The following is an 18,161-nucleotide window of genomic DNA, read 5'->3' as shown; positions in this document are numbered from 1 at the left end:
CTTTACCAACAAAGGTCTGTCTAGTCAAAGCTATGGTTTTTCCAGTAGTCATGTATGGATGTGAGAGTTGGACTATAAAGAAAACTGAGCACTGAAGAATTGATGCTTTTGAACTGTGGTGTTGGAGAAGACTCTTGAGAGTTCCTTGGACTGCAAGGAGATCCAATCAGTCCATCCTCAAGGAAATCAGTCCTGAATAGTCATTGGAAGGACTGATGCTGAAGCTGAAACTCCAATACTTGGCCACTTGATTTGAAGAACCGACTCATTAGGAAAGACCCTGATGCTGAGAAAGATTGAAGGTGGGAGGAGAAGGGGATGATAGAGAATGAGATGGTTGAGTCTGAGTAGATTCCGGTAGTTGGTAACGGACAGGGAAGTCTGGTGTTCTGCAGTCATGGGTCGCAAAGAGTTGGACACGACTGAGAGACTGAACTGACCTGAACACAAGGGACCATGAGGGCAATCATTTTGACCTTGAGACTAGCAGACACATTCTCACCAAGGCACATCAGATTCACGTGGGCCTTACCTGCCCAGGTACTTTGTCCTTAGAATTTGATCTGGGGGGTAAGTGGACACAGGCTCTCTGCACAGATAGGAAGGGTGACCTGCTGGCAGTTGCAGGCAGATAACTCCCCTCCTCCAGCATACAACCAGCAGCTCCTGGGAGCCCAGACCCTGACCCATGACGACCAGGTATCCCAACAGGTAGACCCACCTGGAGATCCTCCTGTGTCACCTCCCATCACAACCTTTCCATTTGCATCCTTCTCTTACCACCGCTGCTGGCATTGCCCACTCAGCGTCTCAGAAGGCCAGTCTTGGGGACCACCTCCTCTATAAAGCCTTCATGAGAACCCAGAGAATTACCCTTTCTGAAGTTTCCCATAGACATCCTTGTCTCTACTGTAAGATCTGTTCCTTGAAGGCAGGGACCTTGCCCTAACTCTCTGCCACATTGCTGGGATGTAGTAGGTGCTAAAGAGAGTTTGCCAAAGGAAAGAACGAATAAACAAAATCCTGAGTTTCCTCACTGTCCTAGAACCTGGGCATCCTGGGGCTGAGTCTGATGGTTGAGTTCCCTCTAGAGCAGCCCCAGGCACATCTTTTATTTTATTATTAATTTTTATTGGAGTATCATTGATTTACAGTGTGGTATTAGTTTCAGGTATACAACAAAGTGAATCAGTTATGCATATACAAATATTCACTCTTTTTCAGATTCCTTTCCCTTACAGTCATTACAGAATGTTGAGTCAAGTTGCCTGTGCTATGCAGTAGATTCTTATCAGTTATCAGTTTTATATATAATAATGTGTGTGTGTCAATCCTAATTGGAGAAGGCAACGGCACCCCACTCCAGTCAATCCTAATCTCCCAATGTTTCCTTCTCCCCATTTCCCCTCCCCCATCTTCCCCCTTGGCAACCATAAGTTTTTTCTCTGCATCTGTGACTCTGTTTCCGAGGCACGTCTTTATTGCTCATATTGACACTCGAAGACACAGGGTCTAACTTTCACATAAATGTATCTGGTCTCAACCATGTCATAAGTGTCTTGGGGACAGATCTCATCCTTTCCACATACCATGAAGCCTGGGGCTGGGCAAATGCTGGTTTGCAAGAAACAGAAATTGTATAACAAGCTATCCATTTCTTTCCTTGGAGTGCTTTAGCTTGAGACTACACCCTTTCAGAGCAAGATTAACAACAGACCAAAGAAAAATAAATGTCTTTGACCTTTTTATTACCCCAAAGGAAAGTCAGTTAGTAAACATCAGTTGTCAGCTAATTTCTACTTTACTTGCATCAGGCCTTTGAGGCCAGAATGTAGAAAAGGAAGGAGAAACTCCAGTGCAAGCAAAGGAGAATTATCTATAGCCACAAAGGTTCCTGTCCCTCCCCTGGACCCAAGTCAGACTCACACAAAGCCATTGCCCCCTTCCCCTGGATTCGCTGGGTAAAGTGACTTTTCTGACCCAATACCATCAAGCAACAGACGTGGCTGCCACTGCATTTCTGACATCCACACCGTTGTCATGGCTTGAATTCACCCAAGACTTCGTGACACACCGAGTTTCCCTTCAGGATTCTAAGACTAAAATAATCTTCCTTTTCCCAGAGTCCTCCGCCCTGTGTGCGAATTCTTTTCTTGGCTGGACCAGGTGGGCAATGGGAAACAGGAATGGGGTGCTTCTTCCAGGACCTCTGAAGCAGGAGGAAAAATCATTAGAAGTGGGTGGGGAGGTAGGAAGACCGAGCCTTGCAGGAAAAAGAACTTCCCAGCACAGCTTTATCGGAAAATACAAGAAAAGTGAGGCCCTTGCTGGTGACAGGAGGGTCAACTTGTGTCTCTGGGGCCAGTGCCTAAGCATTGCGACATCTGAGAAACACTACTAGACCCCTGAGAATCCAGCTGCTGCTTAAGGCTGTGTCCTGTTAGTTGTGTCCAAGCTGCCAGGTGGAACGGAGAATGTCGCCTACGTGGAGGAGCAGCACCTCTACACCCTGCTGCCCCCCAGGGCTGCTGCCTTCGACCAGGGGACAGGCGACTGACCACCCTGCAGACCTGGGAAATCAGCAGGGAGTTGGCTGCAGCCAAATGACATATAGTGCAGGAGCAAGGCCATTTCCAACTTCAGCAGCTGGCGCTGAGGAGAGAACACATTTTAGAGCTGTGGCATCCCAGGTTACAACACAGGCGCTGCTCCTTCCATCTGTGAGACTTTGACCTCTTACTTGAGCTCTCTGGGCATGCATTTTATTATCTGTAATTCACAAAAAGGGGCAAAGGCTTCCTTTTTGCTGGCTTGCTGTTCAGAGCTAAGAGGCAACTTCACCCAGGGCCTTCTGCCTACTAAGACATCCTCCCCCTGATCCCCACCCCCCACCCCAAGGCTGAACCCCCAGGACCTGTGTCAGCACTTCTCTAGTCCTAGAATATTGTGCCCACCCCTGAAAATTCCCAAGATTCACTGGAGCATCAGCCTCCCCTGGCACCTACCCCCATACCCCACCTCCATGGGAGGTGGTGACATCCCCACATGAGAGCTGGGGCAGGAGCAGCCCTTCCCTTCCTCTCTGGATCCACAGCTACAGGAAACACCTGATGTCCCCACCCTTGACCTGGCCCCCCTCTGGCAAGTTCTGCAGCTGGGTGACCACACAGAGGGTTCAGAAGCCCAGAGGTATCAGACTGCTTGGCCATTCCTCAGCCATCACCCACCCACAAGAGCTTTCACAGGTATGATGCAAGTGAAGTAGAAATCAGCCGTACTTTGTTCTCCTTCTGTCAGCTTCTCGCTTGATCTCTTGATCAGGCTGCCCTTGAACCCGACACTATAGAAAAAAGGGTTTAGTTTATTCTTTTCTGTCATTGTTGTTTAGTTGCTAAGTCGTGTCTAACTCTTTGTGACTCCATGTACTGCAGCACTCCAGGCTTCCCTGTCCTTCACTATCTCTCGAAGTTTGCTCAAATTCATGTTCATTGGGTCAGTAATGCCATCCAACCATCTCATCCTCAGTCACCCCCTTCTCCTCCTCCCCTCAGTCGTTTCCAGCATCTGGGTCTTTTCCAGTGAGTCACCTCTTTGATTTAGGTGGCCAAAGTACTGGAGCTTCAGCTTCAGCATAAGTCCATCCAATGAACATTCAGGGTTGATGTCCTTTAGAATTGATTGATTTGATCTCCTTTAGGATTGGTTGGCTTGATCTCCTTGCACTTCAAGGGACTCTCAAGAATCTTCTCCAGTACCACAATTCAAAAGCATCAATTCTCTGGCACTCAGCCTTCTTTATGGTCTAGCTCTCACATCCATACACGACTACTGGAAAAATCATAGCTTTGACTATATGCACCTTTTGTTGGCAAAGTGATAGCTCTGCTTTTTAATACATTGTTTAGGTTTGTCATAGCTTTCATTCCAAGGAGCAAACATCTTTTAATTCCATGGCTGTAGTCACCATCTGCAGTGATTTTCAAGTCCAAGAAAATAAAATCTGTCACTCTTTCCACTTTTTCCCCATCTATTTGCCATGAAGTGATGGGATCAGATGCCATGATCTTAGTTTTTTATATGTTGAATTTTAAGCCAGCTTTTTCACTCTCCTCTTTCATCCTCATCAAGAGACTCTTTAGTTGTCTAAATCACGGTCTGTAAACATCATGGTGAATGATACCCTCAGTAAGAAACCCACTTTACACTGTGACTCAGATCAATATGCTCACGGTGTGTGTGTGCACAAGAAGTCAGAGCTCCCTAAACAGTATCCCAGCTGAAGGTGATGGACCCAGAGTAATATCAACAATAAGACTCAGAATCAAGCCAGTGGCTACAACTGATAAATACCTATTCTGAGCTAGGTACCACATACGTGTGTTAGTTGGTCAGTCGTCTGACTCTTTGCGACCCTATGGACTGTAGTCCTCAGGCTCCTCTGTTCTTGGAATTTCCCAGGCATGAATACTGGAGCAGGTTGCCATTTCCTTCTCCAGGGGATCTTCCCAACTCAGAGATTGAATCCACATCTCCTGCACTGGCAGGAGTATTCTTTACTGCTCAGCCACCAGGGAAGCCCCTCATCTCTGGTGAGGGTGTTGCAGTCTCAAGGAGAGCTAGGAAGGAAAAACACAGGGTACTTTGGGTCTCTACAGAAAGCGGGGAGGCCACTCATACTTGTCCAGTCTCAGGACTAGACTGTTGTCTGCTTCCGATCTCAGACCCACATCTGACCATAAATAACATTTTGCTTTGCCATAAACACCCCACCCTGCTACCTTAAGTTACCCATCAACCCCCATCCCAGATCCTGAGCTCACAGTGACCGTAATTCCAAGCTCATATGTACCCTTGAACCTCAGCAATGTGTGACCTTTCATTCCAGGCTCTTAATCCAGTTGCATACTAACCTGTCAACTTCCTGCACAGGGTCTGAGCTTATTCCAACTAGCCTTCTGCAGATATCCCATGTCCTTGCTGCCAGCTGAAACAGCACAGGGTGGTGTAGCCAGTGACTCTCACTGAAGCATCTCCAGAGGCAAGAGATCAAAGCCCAGGTTTTAGGACCCTTGGTGCCATGGATGGCAAGCAGTTATTTGGGGAGAAAACTGAGAACTAGAGAGAAGTGAGCATTGTTATAGGGGCTAAGCTCTCTGCCTGGAATGCTTATACTCTTGTCTGTGCAGCAAACTCCTATTCATCCTTCATAAACCCATCTTGATAAACCCTTTCTGGAAACCCTTCTCTTACACCAGCAGTTCTCAACCCTGAATGTGCGTCAGAATCACCTGGGCCCCAACTCCAGCATTTCTGGTACAAAAATGTAGAGCCCAGGAATGTGCATTTCTAACAGGCTACCAGGAAATCCTGTTGTTTTAGGGACCACACTTTGAGAACCACCATCTTACACCATCCGCACCTTCCCAGACATGCCCAGGCATCTTCTTCTATGCCTGTTCTGACCTATGTGGCAGGTCTGGCCAGGCTGAAGTGTCACTACCATGGAGTCAGTCACATGGTGTGACTTGAACAAATTAATATCTGGTCTCTACACATAAGCCAAGAAATTCACCCTCAAGTGATCCAAGCCCTTACCTCTGGTCCTCACCCAGCTCACCTAGGCTCATCATTGGGCAGGACCTGCAGGGTTAAGTGTGCCGACCCGAGGCTGCTCAGGCACACACAGGAGAGACTCCAACCCAGGGAAATCAGTTACACTTTTCTGGAGCTTAGCTTCCAAATCTGTGATAAGGGAATAATAGTAACTAGTACTGAATGGGATTGTCGCTGGGACTATTTGAATTAAAATACCTTAAGTGTTAAGAATGGTACCTGGCAAATGGCAAGCAATTGCCAATTGTTTTTAAAAGAGAAATAACAGTCCTTTCTAATCCTGGCTGCATTGGACAAATTTGACTTAAGAAAGGCTTGCCTTCACCTGGAAAATTCCTCACAGCAATCTTGGGTATTTGAGCTTCTATACCCATCCATGCTGACTTAAGGAAGGTTCTGTCCTTTCTTACTTAACTCTGAGGGGCTCAGTAATCTAGGAAGTTCTAGAATGCTGGCCTCTAAATGCATTCATTTGTATGCATGCTTTTATCCTAGGAATCATGCATTCAGTAAATGTTTATTAAATGCCTACTATGAACTAGACATGGAACAACAGACTGGTTCCAAATAGGAAAAGGAGTACATCAAGGCTGTATATTGTCACCCTGCTTATTTAACTTATATGCAGAGTACATCACGAGACGCTGGACTGGAGGAAACACAAGCTGGAATCAAGATTGCTGGGAGAAATATCAATAACCTCAGATATGCAGATGACACCACGCTTATAGCAGAAAGTGAAGAGGAACTAAAAAGCCTCTTGATGAAAATGAAAGTAGACAGTGAAAAAGTTGGCTTAAAGCTCAACATTCAGAAAATGAAGATTATGGCATCCAGTCCCATCACTTCATGGGAAATGGATGGGGAAACAATGGAAACAGTGTCAGACTTTATTTTTGGGAGCTCCAAAATCACTGCAGATGGTGACTGCAGCCATGAAATTAAAAGACGCTTACTCCTTGGAAGGAAAGTTATGACCAACCTAGATAGCATATTCAAAAGCAGACATTACTTTGCCAACAAAGGTCCATCTAGTCAAGGCTATGGTTTTTCCTGTGGTCACGTATGGATGTGAGAGTTGGACTGTGAAGAAGGCTGAGCACCGAAGAATTGATGCCTTTGAACTGTGGTGTTGGAGAAGACTCTTGAGAGTCCCTTGGACTGCAACGAGATCCAACCAGTCCATTCTGAAGGAGATCAGCCCTGGGATTTCTTTGGAGGGAATGATGCTGAAGCTGAAATTCCAGTACTTTGGCCACCTCATGCAAAGAGTTGACTCATTGGAAAAGACTCTGATGCTGGGAGGGATTGGGGGCAGGAGGAGAAGGGGACGACAGAGGATGAGATGGCTGGATGGCATCACTGACTCGATGGACATGAGTCTGGATGAACTCCAGGAGCTGGTGATGGACAGGGAGGCCTGGCGTGCTGTGAATCATGGGGTCGCAAAGAGTCGGACACAACTGAGTGACTGAACTGAACTGAACTGATGTGCTAGATACTAAGTCCCAAGCTGCATTTGATCACCCTGGATTGAGGTGTCCAGCATCCACTTGACCTTCCCTTGTCTGTGCCTCCTGCTGCTCTGTCTTGTGCCTGACACCTGCTCTGTCTTTTTGCTGACTTGAGGCTTTGTTTTCTCCTCTCCCCCACCTCCAGGCTCTATGCTGGCCCCAGAGCCCTCAGCCTGACCCTCCCTCCTCTGGGGGCCTCAAACCTGGAACCCCCACTTCCTCCCACCACCAGCCAGCTTCTTATCATAAAGAGGCATCTGGCAGCTTCGCTGGGGAGAATGACCTCATCACACTATAATTAAAGTGACTCTCTGAATGGAAATGACTATTATGAAGCATTCTTCTCTGTTTTAATAGGAGGCACCCTTGTAATGGGACAATGGGATTTCCATGTGAACACTGAAGTTTCCATGCTCTAATAAATCCTTCCTCTCACCCATCTCCCAGAGGGGAGGTTCCTGCTCTCCTGCACATCCTAGCCTTCTGTCTAGATCACTGAGCTTTGGAAAAACACACTCAGTAACTTAGATAGTCCCACAGAGTGCCTCTCCCATAGAAGAAGAATGCAGAGGCCTGTGTAGGGTCTCAGACAGGGATCTCTGGGAGGGGCATCTTCAAGAGAGATGAGACACAGGGCCCCTCAGAGAAGGCAGACTAAGTCCCGGTCTCAAGCCTGACCACCGACAAGCTATGTGATGGTGGGCACATCACTCTCTGAGCCTCAGTGGCCCACCTGTGAAATGGGATAATAAAAGCGGTGGTGCTGTCGCTCAGTCATGTCCTATGCTTTGCAACCCCATGACTGTAGCCCTCCAGGCTCCTATCCATGGCATTCTCCAGGCAAGAATACTGGACTGGGTTGCCATTTCCTCCTGCAGGGGATCTTCCCAACCCAGGGATCAAATCTCCTGTTCATCTCCTGTTCATCCTCCTCATCTCCTGTTCATCTCCTGCATTAGCAGGCAGACTCTTTCCCACTGCACCACTTGGGAAGCCCCCAGTACACCATGCACATGGTATACTAGATGGACAGCAGCTAAACCAACAACTGACATATGCGGACACCCCACACGTGGTCTGTTTTTACCATCATCACGAGAAAAGCTAAGGCCTGCAGGGGCAGGTGATGCTGCACTAAACACAACTGGACCTGTCATCACACCCTGCACAGGTGTCTGGTGAGCAGGTACAGGGAGAGCTCTAGGTCAGAGGGGCGATAGGGATGCAGCAGGGGTCCCTCACGTCCTGGAGATGCCATAATGGTGTCTGACAGCCCTAGGGTTCACACAGCGCTCTCCAGCAATGGTCAGCAGCCAAGCAGAGCCTGGGCCCTGCTCTGTGCTCCCAGCCAGAGGCCTGTCCATGTACCATGCAGTTTCCTGTGCACCCTGGGCCAGTGCACCTGCGAGCAGAGGGTATAAGCTCATTGGAGACATTGCAGGGTGTGGGTAGCCATCCTTTCTCATCTCAGGCTCTTCTGTTCTGTCTACAGAGCCCAACCCGGGGATGGCCTCGAGTGAGATCAACATCGCTGTCATTGCAGGTATGCGGTCCTGGGGCCCTGCAAGTAGGCAGGAGAGTCAGAGGAAAGACTCACGGGAGGGCCTGCCATGGCCTCAACTTCCTTCCCTCAAAGGTGGTTAGAAGGTGGGCCAGGGACTCGGTCTCTGTAAGAATGTCCAACACAGCATCCTGGTGGACGAGGGGCCAATACAGCCGAATCAGGGCCTGTCAGGCCCTAGATCCACAGGGTTGGAGTCTGGAGGGACAGCCACTCCAGTGAGGAATGTGCAGGGCTGGGTGGGCTTGAGGGGCTGACCAAGGCTCCTGACTTCTTCCCCAGCTCCCTCCAGCCACACTCTTCCTTCCGATGTCTTACACTCCTGTCCCTCCATTCTAAGCCTGCCCCAGCCTTGCTTTGAACCCCATACTGGCCCTTGTTGGTCATGGCTATGACCCCAAACTGTTTCAGGACCCACTAAGTCTGTGAGATACAGCTTTTGGTGTCCTGAGATTCACACATCTCCCATAGTTCATTCATATCTCAGGGAACTTCATGATTAAATATAAATAGATAAAAGCAGACAATCACTCTGGTGTTCTCCTACTCACTGGACAGCTGAACCTTCTTTTTTTTAGATAATATCATTCACATCATGCAGACAGGAATGCCTAACGGCAACGGGAAGTTGAGGAAATTGTACCACAAAGCTGAGACTGGCTTCAGCTATAGCCTATACGTATTCTCCACCAGCCCCTCCCTCAGTAAACCTACCTTCTAAGTCAAGGCAGAGAGTTTCTTCTGCACTTTAAAGCAAACACCTGAGCTTGAACCCCTTCCCAAGTTGTGAGAGTGCCACCCATTAATCCTACCCTAACTCTTCCATCCTTCCCACTCATCCTCTCTCTCCAAGACCCTGAGTGACCTGGTCCTTCTGACCAGCCCAGGCACTGCACCACCAGACCCCTGCCGCAGAACCTGCCTCCCAGGAGCATAGGGGAACTGGACTGGGCTGAGGAGCACAGACCACATTTCACCCAACCTGCCCCCAACCCTGTGGACAGCCCTCGCCTCCTCTCCTTCCTCCTACCCAGAGGACAGCCAGTTCAACTGGTCTTCCCAACACCATGCACTTTAAGTCCCATGCCCGGTTGGGACTGTCCAGCTTTTAAAACTGAGAAAGCTCAGATTGGTAAAGTATAAGAGAAATACTGAGGGATGGAGTGATGCACTCTGCAGGGAAAGGATAATCTTAGAGGAAGTGGTAGAGACTCATGATTCAGAAGGGAGCATCCAAGTTTACCAGGAAGATAAGAGGGGAAAATATTTTCAGCAGACAGAACATTTGCAAAGACATGGAAAAACGGTCAAATAAAAAGTGTTTGGAGAATTACAAATCAGCCAGATGGACTCCGGTAAGAAGAGTTTGAAAATGATTGCAAGTTCTTAATACCAAAGTGTCACAGAGTTTTAGAGGGGGCCATTCATATGAGGTACTAGTGGTAAAGAACCCGCCTGCCAATGCAGGAGATAGACGCAGGTTCAATCCCTGAGTCGGGAGGATCCTCTGGAGAAGGGCATGGCAACCCACTCCAGTGTTATTGCCTGGAGAATCCCACGGACAGAGGAGCCTGGCAGGCTATGGTCCATTGAGTTACATAGAGTCAGACACGACTAAAGTGACAGCACGCATGCATTCATCTGAAGATTGAAGGAGAACTTTGATTAAACATGAATGCTTTTTGGAAGGGGAAAACATCAGGTTGTTAACTGGTGATTTCTGAGTAGAAGGATTAAGGACATTTTCATTTCCATTTATATTTCTCTATATTTGCCAGGTTTTACAAAACGAGCGTGACTTTATAAAATAAAATTTTTCACTCTTTTAATATCTATATGTAAAATACCTAATTCTTTGGAATTAAACTTATTTAAAATTAAAAGTTTCAAGTCCCATGAACTTCTCAGTTTTAGGCAAAAGCATGAGTTGAATTCTGTGGATGATGCTTGGAGGTCTGCCTTCCTCAGTGGACCAGGAGGGCCTCAGAACAGGGTCAGTTCTGAGATGATTCCAGCCTCAGTCTGAGGGTGCTGAGTGGAGGGAGTGGGGAAGTCAGGGGTCACTTAGACGGGCATGGGGAGGGGCAAGTGCACTTGGCAGGGCAACAGTAAGGCAGGAAGGAGTCAGCCTGTCTAGGCTTGGTGTTTGTCCAGCAGCATGTCTGTCCTGGCACACCCCTGTGGGCATGCCTGCCCCGCCCGCACCCCAGTCCAGCCCCTGCCCCCCACACTGAGTTGTGTGCTTCCCCTCCTTCAGGCGTGATCGCGGCTATGGCCTTCGTGCTGGTCGGCCTCCTCCTGCTCATGCTGCACTACATGTACCGGCACAAGGGCACATACCACACCAACGAGGCCAAGGGCACGGAGTTCGCCGAGAGCGCGGACGTGGCCCTGCAGGACGACCCGTCCTTCCAGGACAACGGTGGCAACAGCAAAAAGGAGTACTTTATCTGAAGGACTTTACCAGGACTCAGCTCCCCCCATGCCTCCCAGTCCAGGAAAGAGAGCCCCACCACCTGCCCCATCACCTGCAGCACTGGGCAGCCCTCGAGCGCCCCCTACAGCCCAAGACACGCACCTCACCTGGGACACCGTGTGCCACCCGGCGTGGGGGCAAGGATCGAAGGAGGAATCCAGCTGGAGAGTCCTCTCCCAGGACCCAAGGGTGCTCAGCCGGACGGAGGAGGTCTGAGTCCTCCTGGGCTGTACAGGTTACCACCTGCGTGGGGGTGGAAGTCCTCGCTGGGTGTGAGTGGGGTGGTGGCCTGGGGGAGCAAGGAGTGAGTTGTCATCATGCTGACTGGGGACAATGGTATCAAACGTCAGCCCTTGACATTTGGGGGGAACAGCAGGTGCCAGAGCTCCAAGGCACCTTTGTCTCCCGTAGATGCAGCTCTGATTGGAAATAAATTTGAAATGTAACAGAGCATTCAGAGTCAAAAGACATGACTGTGATTGTTGTATTCTCTGATGAACTCCATGAGCTGATGCTGGGACACAGCTCTGGGCTCCACCGGGCAGGCGTCAGAGAACAGTCTATAGAGGTGGCTTCTGGGCCCCATGAGGGAGGGAGGGACCAGTGACCAGCAGGCATCTTCCCCACATGAGCACAGCTTCAGGAAACAAATATAGGGGTGCAGTGTCCCTCTAGAAATACCCCATGGCACTGGCTGAAGTGTTGGTTCCCAAATTCCTAGTATTACAAAGAATGGACCTACTAAAAATATGAGTGAAACTCATCAGAAAAGCATTCCCAAGCCCAATTCCAACATGTGTGGGAAAGGCTTCCCCACAGCAACAGGCAACTCAACTCAATTTTGACACTGTCTACCCAGAGATGGAATCAGACTTCACAGGTAAAGGACTCAGTCCTACAGGATCACCCTCATCTCAGATGTCACCTGTGCTTCCCACCAGCCGGCTACAAACTGGAGGTGCCAACCACTCCCTCCCTGGGTTCCATTAATGTGCTAGAAGGGCTCACAGAACTTGGGAAAATCAGTTTACCCATGATTTACTCAGATTACTGATTTATTATAAAAGGTTACTGAACCCACATTGCAAACTATTATATAGGATGGATAAGTAACAAGATCCTCATAATAGCACAGGAAACTATATTCACTATCCTATGATAAACCATAATGGAAAAGAATATGAAAAAGAATGTATATATATATATATAAAACTGAATCATTTTACTGTACAGCAGAAATTAACAAAACATTGTAAATCAACTAAACTTCAATTTTAAAAAGTCCATTGACCATAGATTTTAAAAAATCCATCAGTGGTGACTGACCATCAACCTTGAGACACATTCCCATTCCAGAAATCAAGGGGGTGATACTAAAAGTTACAAACCTCTAATTGTATGGTTGGTTCCCCTGGCAACCAGCCTACAACCTTAGGGGCTTCCAAAAGTCACCTTATTCAACCAACAAAAGACACCTTTATCACTCTCAACACTTAAGAAATTCTGAGGGTTTGGGGAGCTCTAAGCCAGGAACAGTGGACAAAGACCAAAATATATGAGAAATACATTTTGGTTATCTGAATGACCAAATATATATTTATTATAAATCACAGTGTCACATCATCCTTCCCATGATAACAATTGATGATGATGGCTTCCAGTGGCTGGAGTGCAGGTGGCAGAGTGTCCGTTCCCTGGGTTTGGGACCTGGCTACTCTTTTCCTGGTCCTGGGTTCTTGAGCAACTCACTTGACCTCCCTGGTGGACTCTCGGGGTCAATGGCAGGAACAAATGTGTTGGGTGCTCAAAAGTAATTTTATATAATTGGTGTGTATCAGTCAATGAAAGTTCCTCAGTGCATCACTTCTCAATGGTTCCTCATGAGCATTGTTGTTATTCAGTCGCTCAGTCATTTCTGACTCTTAGCGACCCCACAGACTGCGGCACACCAGGCTTCCCTGTCTTTCACCATCTCCTGGAGCTTGCTCAAACTCATGTCCATCGAGTCGGTGATGCCATCCAACCATCTCGTCCTCTGTTGTCCCCTTCTCCTCACGCCCTTAATCTTTCCCAGCATTAGGGTCTTTTCTACTGAGTAGCCTCTTCGAATCTGGTGACCAAAGTATTGGAGCTTCAGCTTCAGCATCAGTCCTTCCAATGAATATTCAGGATTGATTTCCTTTAGGATTGACTGGTTGGATCTCCTTGCAGTCCAAGGAACTCTCAAGAGTCTTCTCCAACACCATGGTTCAAAAGCATCAATTCTTTGTTACTCAGCTTTCTTTATGGTCCAACTCTCACATCCATACATGACTACTGTAAATACCATAACTTTGACTAGATGGACATTTTTTTGCAAAGTAATGCTCTGCTTTTTAATATGCTGTCTAGGTTGGTCATAAGTTTTCTTCCAAGGAGCAAGCATCTTTTAATTTCATGGCTGCAGTCGCCATCTGCAGTGATTTTGGAGCCCAAGAAGGTAAAGTCGGTCACTGTTTCCACTGTTTCCCCATCTATTTGCCATGAAGTGATGGGATCAGATGCCATGATCTTAGTTTTATGAATGTTGAGTTTTAAGCCAGCTTTTTCATTTGCCCCTTTCACCTTCATCAAGAGGCTGTTTAGTTCCTCTTCACTTTCTGCCATAAGGGTGATGTCATCTGCGTATCTGAGGTCATTGATATTTCTCCCAGCAATCTGATTCCAGCTTGTGCTTCATCTAGCCCGGCATTTCGCATGATGTACTCAGCATAGAAGTTAAATAAGCAGGGTGACAATATACAGCCTTGATGTACTCCTTTCCCAATTTTGAATCAGTCAGTTGTCCCATGTCTGGTTCTAATTACTGCTTCTTGACCTGCATACAGATTCCTCAGGAGACAGGTAAAGGTGGTCTGGTATTCCCATCTCTTTAAGAATTTTCCATAGTTTTGTGAGCCACACAGTCAAAGGCTTTAGGGTAGTCAATGAAGCAGAAGTAGATGTGGCTCCTCAGAAGTAACCATGAGTTAAAGTGAACTTACTAACCATCCTCTTGCATGAGGGTCTTTCTAAGAGTCCCAGCAGCTCAGCAATCACTCATTTAGAGACTAGAAGCTCCAAGATAAAAGATTGCAGCCCAGGCAACCAGGAACTCCCCAGAGCTCAAGTTTCTTAAGGCTGAGTCATCTGTACAGGGAGTCAGCAAAAAGATCTTGCAGGATTCTCCCTAGGGAAATAATGGGACCCAAGCTCAGGCAGGAATGGCCACCATCTAAGGAAGCTGGAAGTCACAACAGAAAGAAGCAGAGATGGGAGAGACTTGATCCGAAATTGAGGCCTTTCCCTGGGTGACCCAAGCTCACTGGCCCTGCACATCTCTTCTGTATAATAAAGGGTTTGGCTGTATCCATGTCCCAAACACCACCTTGGCAAAGTGGCTATAAATAGCCCAAACCAAAAAGCTGTTCTGTGCACAGATAGGTTTGGAAAATAGTCTATTTAAAGAAAGCTAAACCAGTGCAAGTCCTCTTGTCATCTCCAGTATTCCAGCCTATGCATGACAGGCGGGGAGAGTCAGGCAGCACTGCCCAAATATATTTGGCCAGAAACCCCATTTCTTCCCAGAATACCTCTTGCAAACTGTGGACCAAGAATTCCTTAGAACACTTTTAGGAAACACTAAATGACTTCTTATATCCCTTCCTGTTGTGTCATCACTTTAGGATTTTGAGAATATGTGGGCACATGGCCTCATCTTTAAAGAATGTGAACATAGATCACCATTCAGTGGGCACAGAAAAAGCACCCAGAGCCCACACATACAAGTGATGCCAAAAACCTGGGCCCTGTGCACCAGTGCCAGATTGAATCTCAGAGACAAAATTTGGGTGAAGTAGAAAAGGCGATGGCGCCCCACTCCAGTACTCTTGCCTGGAAAATCCCATGGACGGAGGAGCCTGGTAGGCTGTAGTCCATGGGGTCGCTAGGAGTCGGACACGACTGAGCGACTTCACTTTATTTTTTCACTTTCATGCATTGGAGAAGGAAATGGCAACCCACTCCAGTGTTCTTGCCTGGAGAATCCCAGGGAAGGGGGAGCCTGGTGGGCTGCCGTCTCTGGGGTCGCACAGAGTCGGACACAACTGAGTGACTTAGCAGCAGCAGCAGAAAAGAATAGTTTTATTATTTTGCCAGGCAAAGGGGGACACAGCAGGCTTGTGCCCTCGAAAACTGTGTGTCCCAATCCAGAGGGATTTAGTGAGGAGTTTTATAGAAATGATTCAAGACAGTTGCTGCTGCTGCTCAACAAAATATTGCTGCTCAAAAATATTGTTGTGTGTATCCCTTGAGGTGCACCAGGACCCTGCCCCAAGGCTGCACTATTGTCTCTTGGCTGCTCTTTCTTTGTCACCACATTTCTTCCCTCCCCTGATCAGTAACTATTTGAACCTGCTTTTTGGAACTCAGGAAATGTCATGGAGCCTGGAGTGTGTTCCCTATAAACAAGAAATGGGGGACACATAAAGGCATCTGTGCTCAGGAACCCCACAGGGTCCTGCTCAGTTTCAGAAGTGCCTTCCTTTAAAAAGGCTCCAGGGAAAAAATGAGCCCTTGGGTCTCCATGAGGGCTGATGCCTGTGGAAGAGGAATGCTCATCACCCCTCATTCCACAGCCCCAGGAAGCCTATACTGACTGCAACTTCGTGAACTGGCCCATCGGACCTGGGTTCCTATCCCCTCATTTCCTCAATCCCCTCCCCTCAGCCTCATCCTCCTGGCCTACCTAGTGTCCTGGAAAACTTTATGGAAGAACATCTTGCTCCCCAGCCCAATGGTCTCAGAACTTAATGAAGCTTAGGTTCTTAATGTCTCATCACAGAAAGAATTCAGTGAGAGACAACATGGTAGGCAAGAAGTGGATTTATTTAGAGAAATACACATCCCATAGACAGAATATGGTCCATCTCAAAAGGTGAGAGCAGCCTTGGGAGAAATACACTCCACAGAGTATGGGCCACCTTAAAAGGTGTGTGTGTGCTAAGTTCCTTCAGCATTTCTGACTTTTTGTGACCCTGTGGACTCAGGTGGTCCATAGCCCACCAGGCTCCTCTGTCTATGGGATTCTCCAGGCAAGAATACTGGATTGGGTTGCCACGCCCTCTTCCAGGGGATCCTCCCAACCCAGAGGTCAAACCCGTGTCTCTTATGTCTCCTGAATTGGCAGGCAGGTTCTCTACCACTAGCCCCACCTGGGAAGCCCCTCCTTAGAAGGTGGGAGGCCCATAAATAGAGGAGTTAGTTTTTATGGGCTGGGTAATTTCATAGGTTAATGAATAGGAGGGTTGTTCCAACTGTTTTGGGAAAGAGGCAAAGATTTCCAGGAATTGGGCCAACACCCACCTTTTGGCCTTTTATGGTCAGCCTCAGACCTGTCATGATGCCTGTGGCTGTGTCATTTAGCTAATGTATTACAATGAGCATATAATGAGGTTCACAGTCAACTAGAAGTCAAATCTGCCACCATCTTGGAGCTACCTGGCTCTAACCAGTTTATGTCGTGTCCTTAAGGGTTATGTCATTCTTTTAGAGATTGTTCCCAGTCCTCCTATGTCAGTGACATGGAAGCTGCAAGGCTGGGTTAGCCAACGAGGCTCTGTGTAGATGCCATCTGGGAGGGAGCAGTCACAGGTTGACTGCAGAGGTGAAGCAACCACACAAGGACAGAGCAATTTAGGGAGAGAAAGGTCACATGCACGGGCAGGTGACATCCAATACATATGGGTGTGCAAATGAATAGTGTTCCCACTGGGCAGGGAGCGTGCTTGCTTTATCTTTGATTCCTTCTCCTATGAGGGACTGGAGCATCCTTGCACTGGGCCTGCAATAGATGTTATCATGGCAAATAAGAGAAAGTATGCACACCCCAAGTCTCCAAGGGCTGTTCAGTCAGAAGGAGGAAGAGAAGGGTGTTGGAAGGGTGGAGGAGAGAGCTAGAAGAGCTAGGGTTCATACTCCGTGTGAACCCTAGCTTCATTGCACATAGTCCTCCTTCATCCTCACAATAACACCACGGGAGTATGGCCTCATCCTCTCTCTCCACCTGTGGAGACTGAGGAAGGGCTTGCTGCAGGTCACACAGCTTCTAACAGCCAAGGAAGCATCTGAATACAGGCCTGTCTCACCAGCAGGCTGGGAAAGGGAGGTCCTGCCCTCCACAGGCTGAGGCGAATCAGCAGGTGCTCTTCCTGGGAGCAAAGCAGGCAGCAGCAGGATTCAGGAATGCCAGGGAGTTGGGGCACTCAGGCCAGCTCTCTGCCACCCAACGGGCATGGCCAGCCATGGCCTGGGCTCCTGTGTCAACATCTTCATTCTTCCTGAGGACTGGCTGAGGCCAGAAGCAGCTCTGAGCCACGGGAGCTGGTCCTGGGTGGGATAATTAACAAGATAGAGACAGTCAGTGTTTTCAGGCCCATCACACCTCACCTACACCTCAACCACCCCAGAAGCTTGAACCCAAGTCACTCTTATCAAGAGGAAAATGGTCAGCTAGATGACATCATGTTATTCATACCCTCCCTGCTTGGATGATTTGTGCTTTTAAAAAGTATTCAATTCTGAAATCAGCATATTTAATGATAATGTTTCAGACCCAGAGACAGATGGATCATATGTGTATGTGTAAGTCTGAGAGTATAGCTGCAACCTACAAGCATGCACGAGGTACCTATCAAAGTGCGGGGGAGACATAGCTGGATATAATAGGTCCTGCCTCAAGGGCTACATGGCTTGGTGGAGGAGGTAAGCACCTACGTGTACATGGAAAAGTGTTAGTGATGCTGTAAGAGAAGTGATACAGACAGTGTGGACACCAGGTAGGGAGGGGCCGGTTCCACCTGGGGGATAGCATGGCTTCAAAGGGGAAGCGGGGCTTAGGTCAATCATACAGCAGACCAAGAATGGATCAGCAAGGGCCTTCGGACCCAGGCTAAGCAATCTGGCCTTTGTCCCATGGGCA

The 18,161-nt window shown here is 48.0% G+C and overlaps 1 protein-coding gene across 2 annotated transcripts in view; it reads left to right on the top strand.

Moving 5' to 3' along the window:
• GYPC (glycophorin C (Gerbich blood group)) overlaps nucleotides 1–11,630 on the top strand; it is a 49,156-nt gene extending 37,526 nt beyond the window's left edge. For both annotated transcript variants that reach the window (XM_086367007.1, XM_086366996.1), the window contains 2 exons: nucleotides 8,620–8,670; nucleotides 10,946–11,630. In XM_086367007.1, the coding sequence (XP_086223133.1) occupies nucleotides 8,620–8,670; nucleotides 10,946–11,142 (248 nt within the window). In that variant the 3' untranslated portion in view covers nucleotides 11,143–11,630. The remainder of the gene's footprint in view (nucleotides 1–8,619; nucleotides 8,671–10,945) is intronic.
• The last annotated feature ends 6,531 nt before the right edge of the window (nucleotides 11,631–18,161 follow it).

Source organism: Bos grunniens, chromosome 2, assembly GCF_055505025.1.
Source record: "Bos grunniens cultivar Pamir isolate PY7600 chromosome 2, Bosgru_T2T1.0, whole genome shotgun sequence".
NCBI classification, from domain to species: domain Eukaryota; kingdom Metazoa; phylum Chordata; class Mammalia; order Artiodactyla; family Bovidae; genus Bos; species Bos grunniens.
This window is presented reverse-complemented; position numbering and strand designations above follow the sequence as displayed.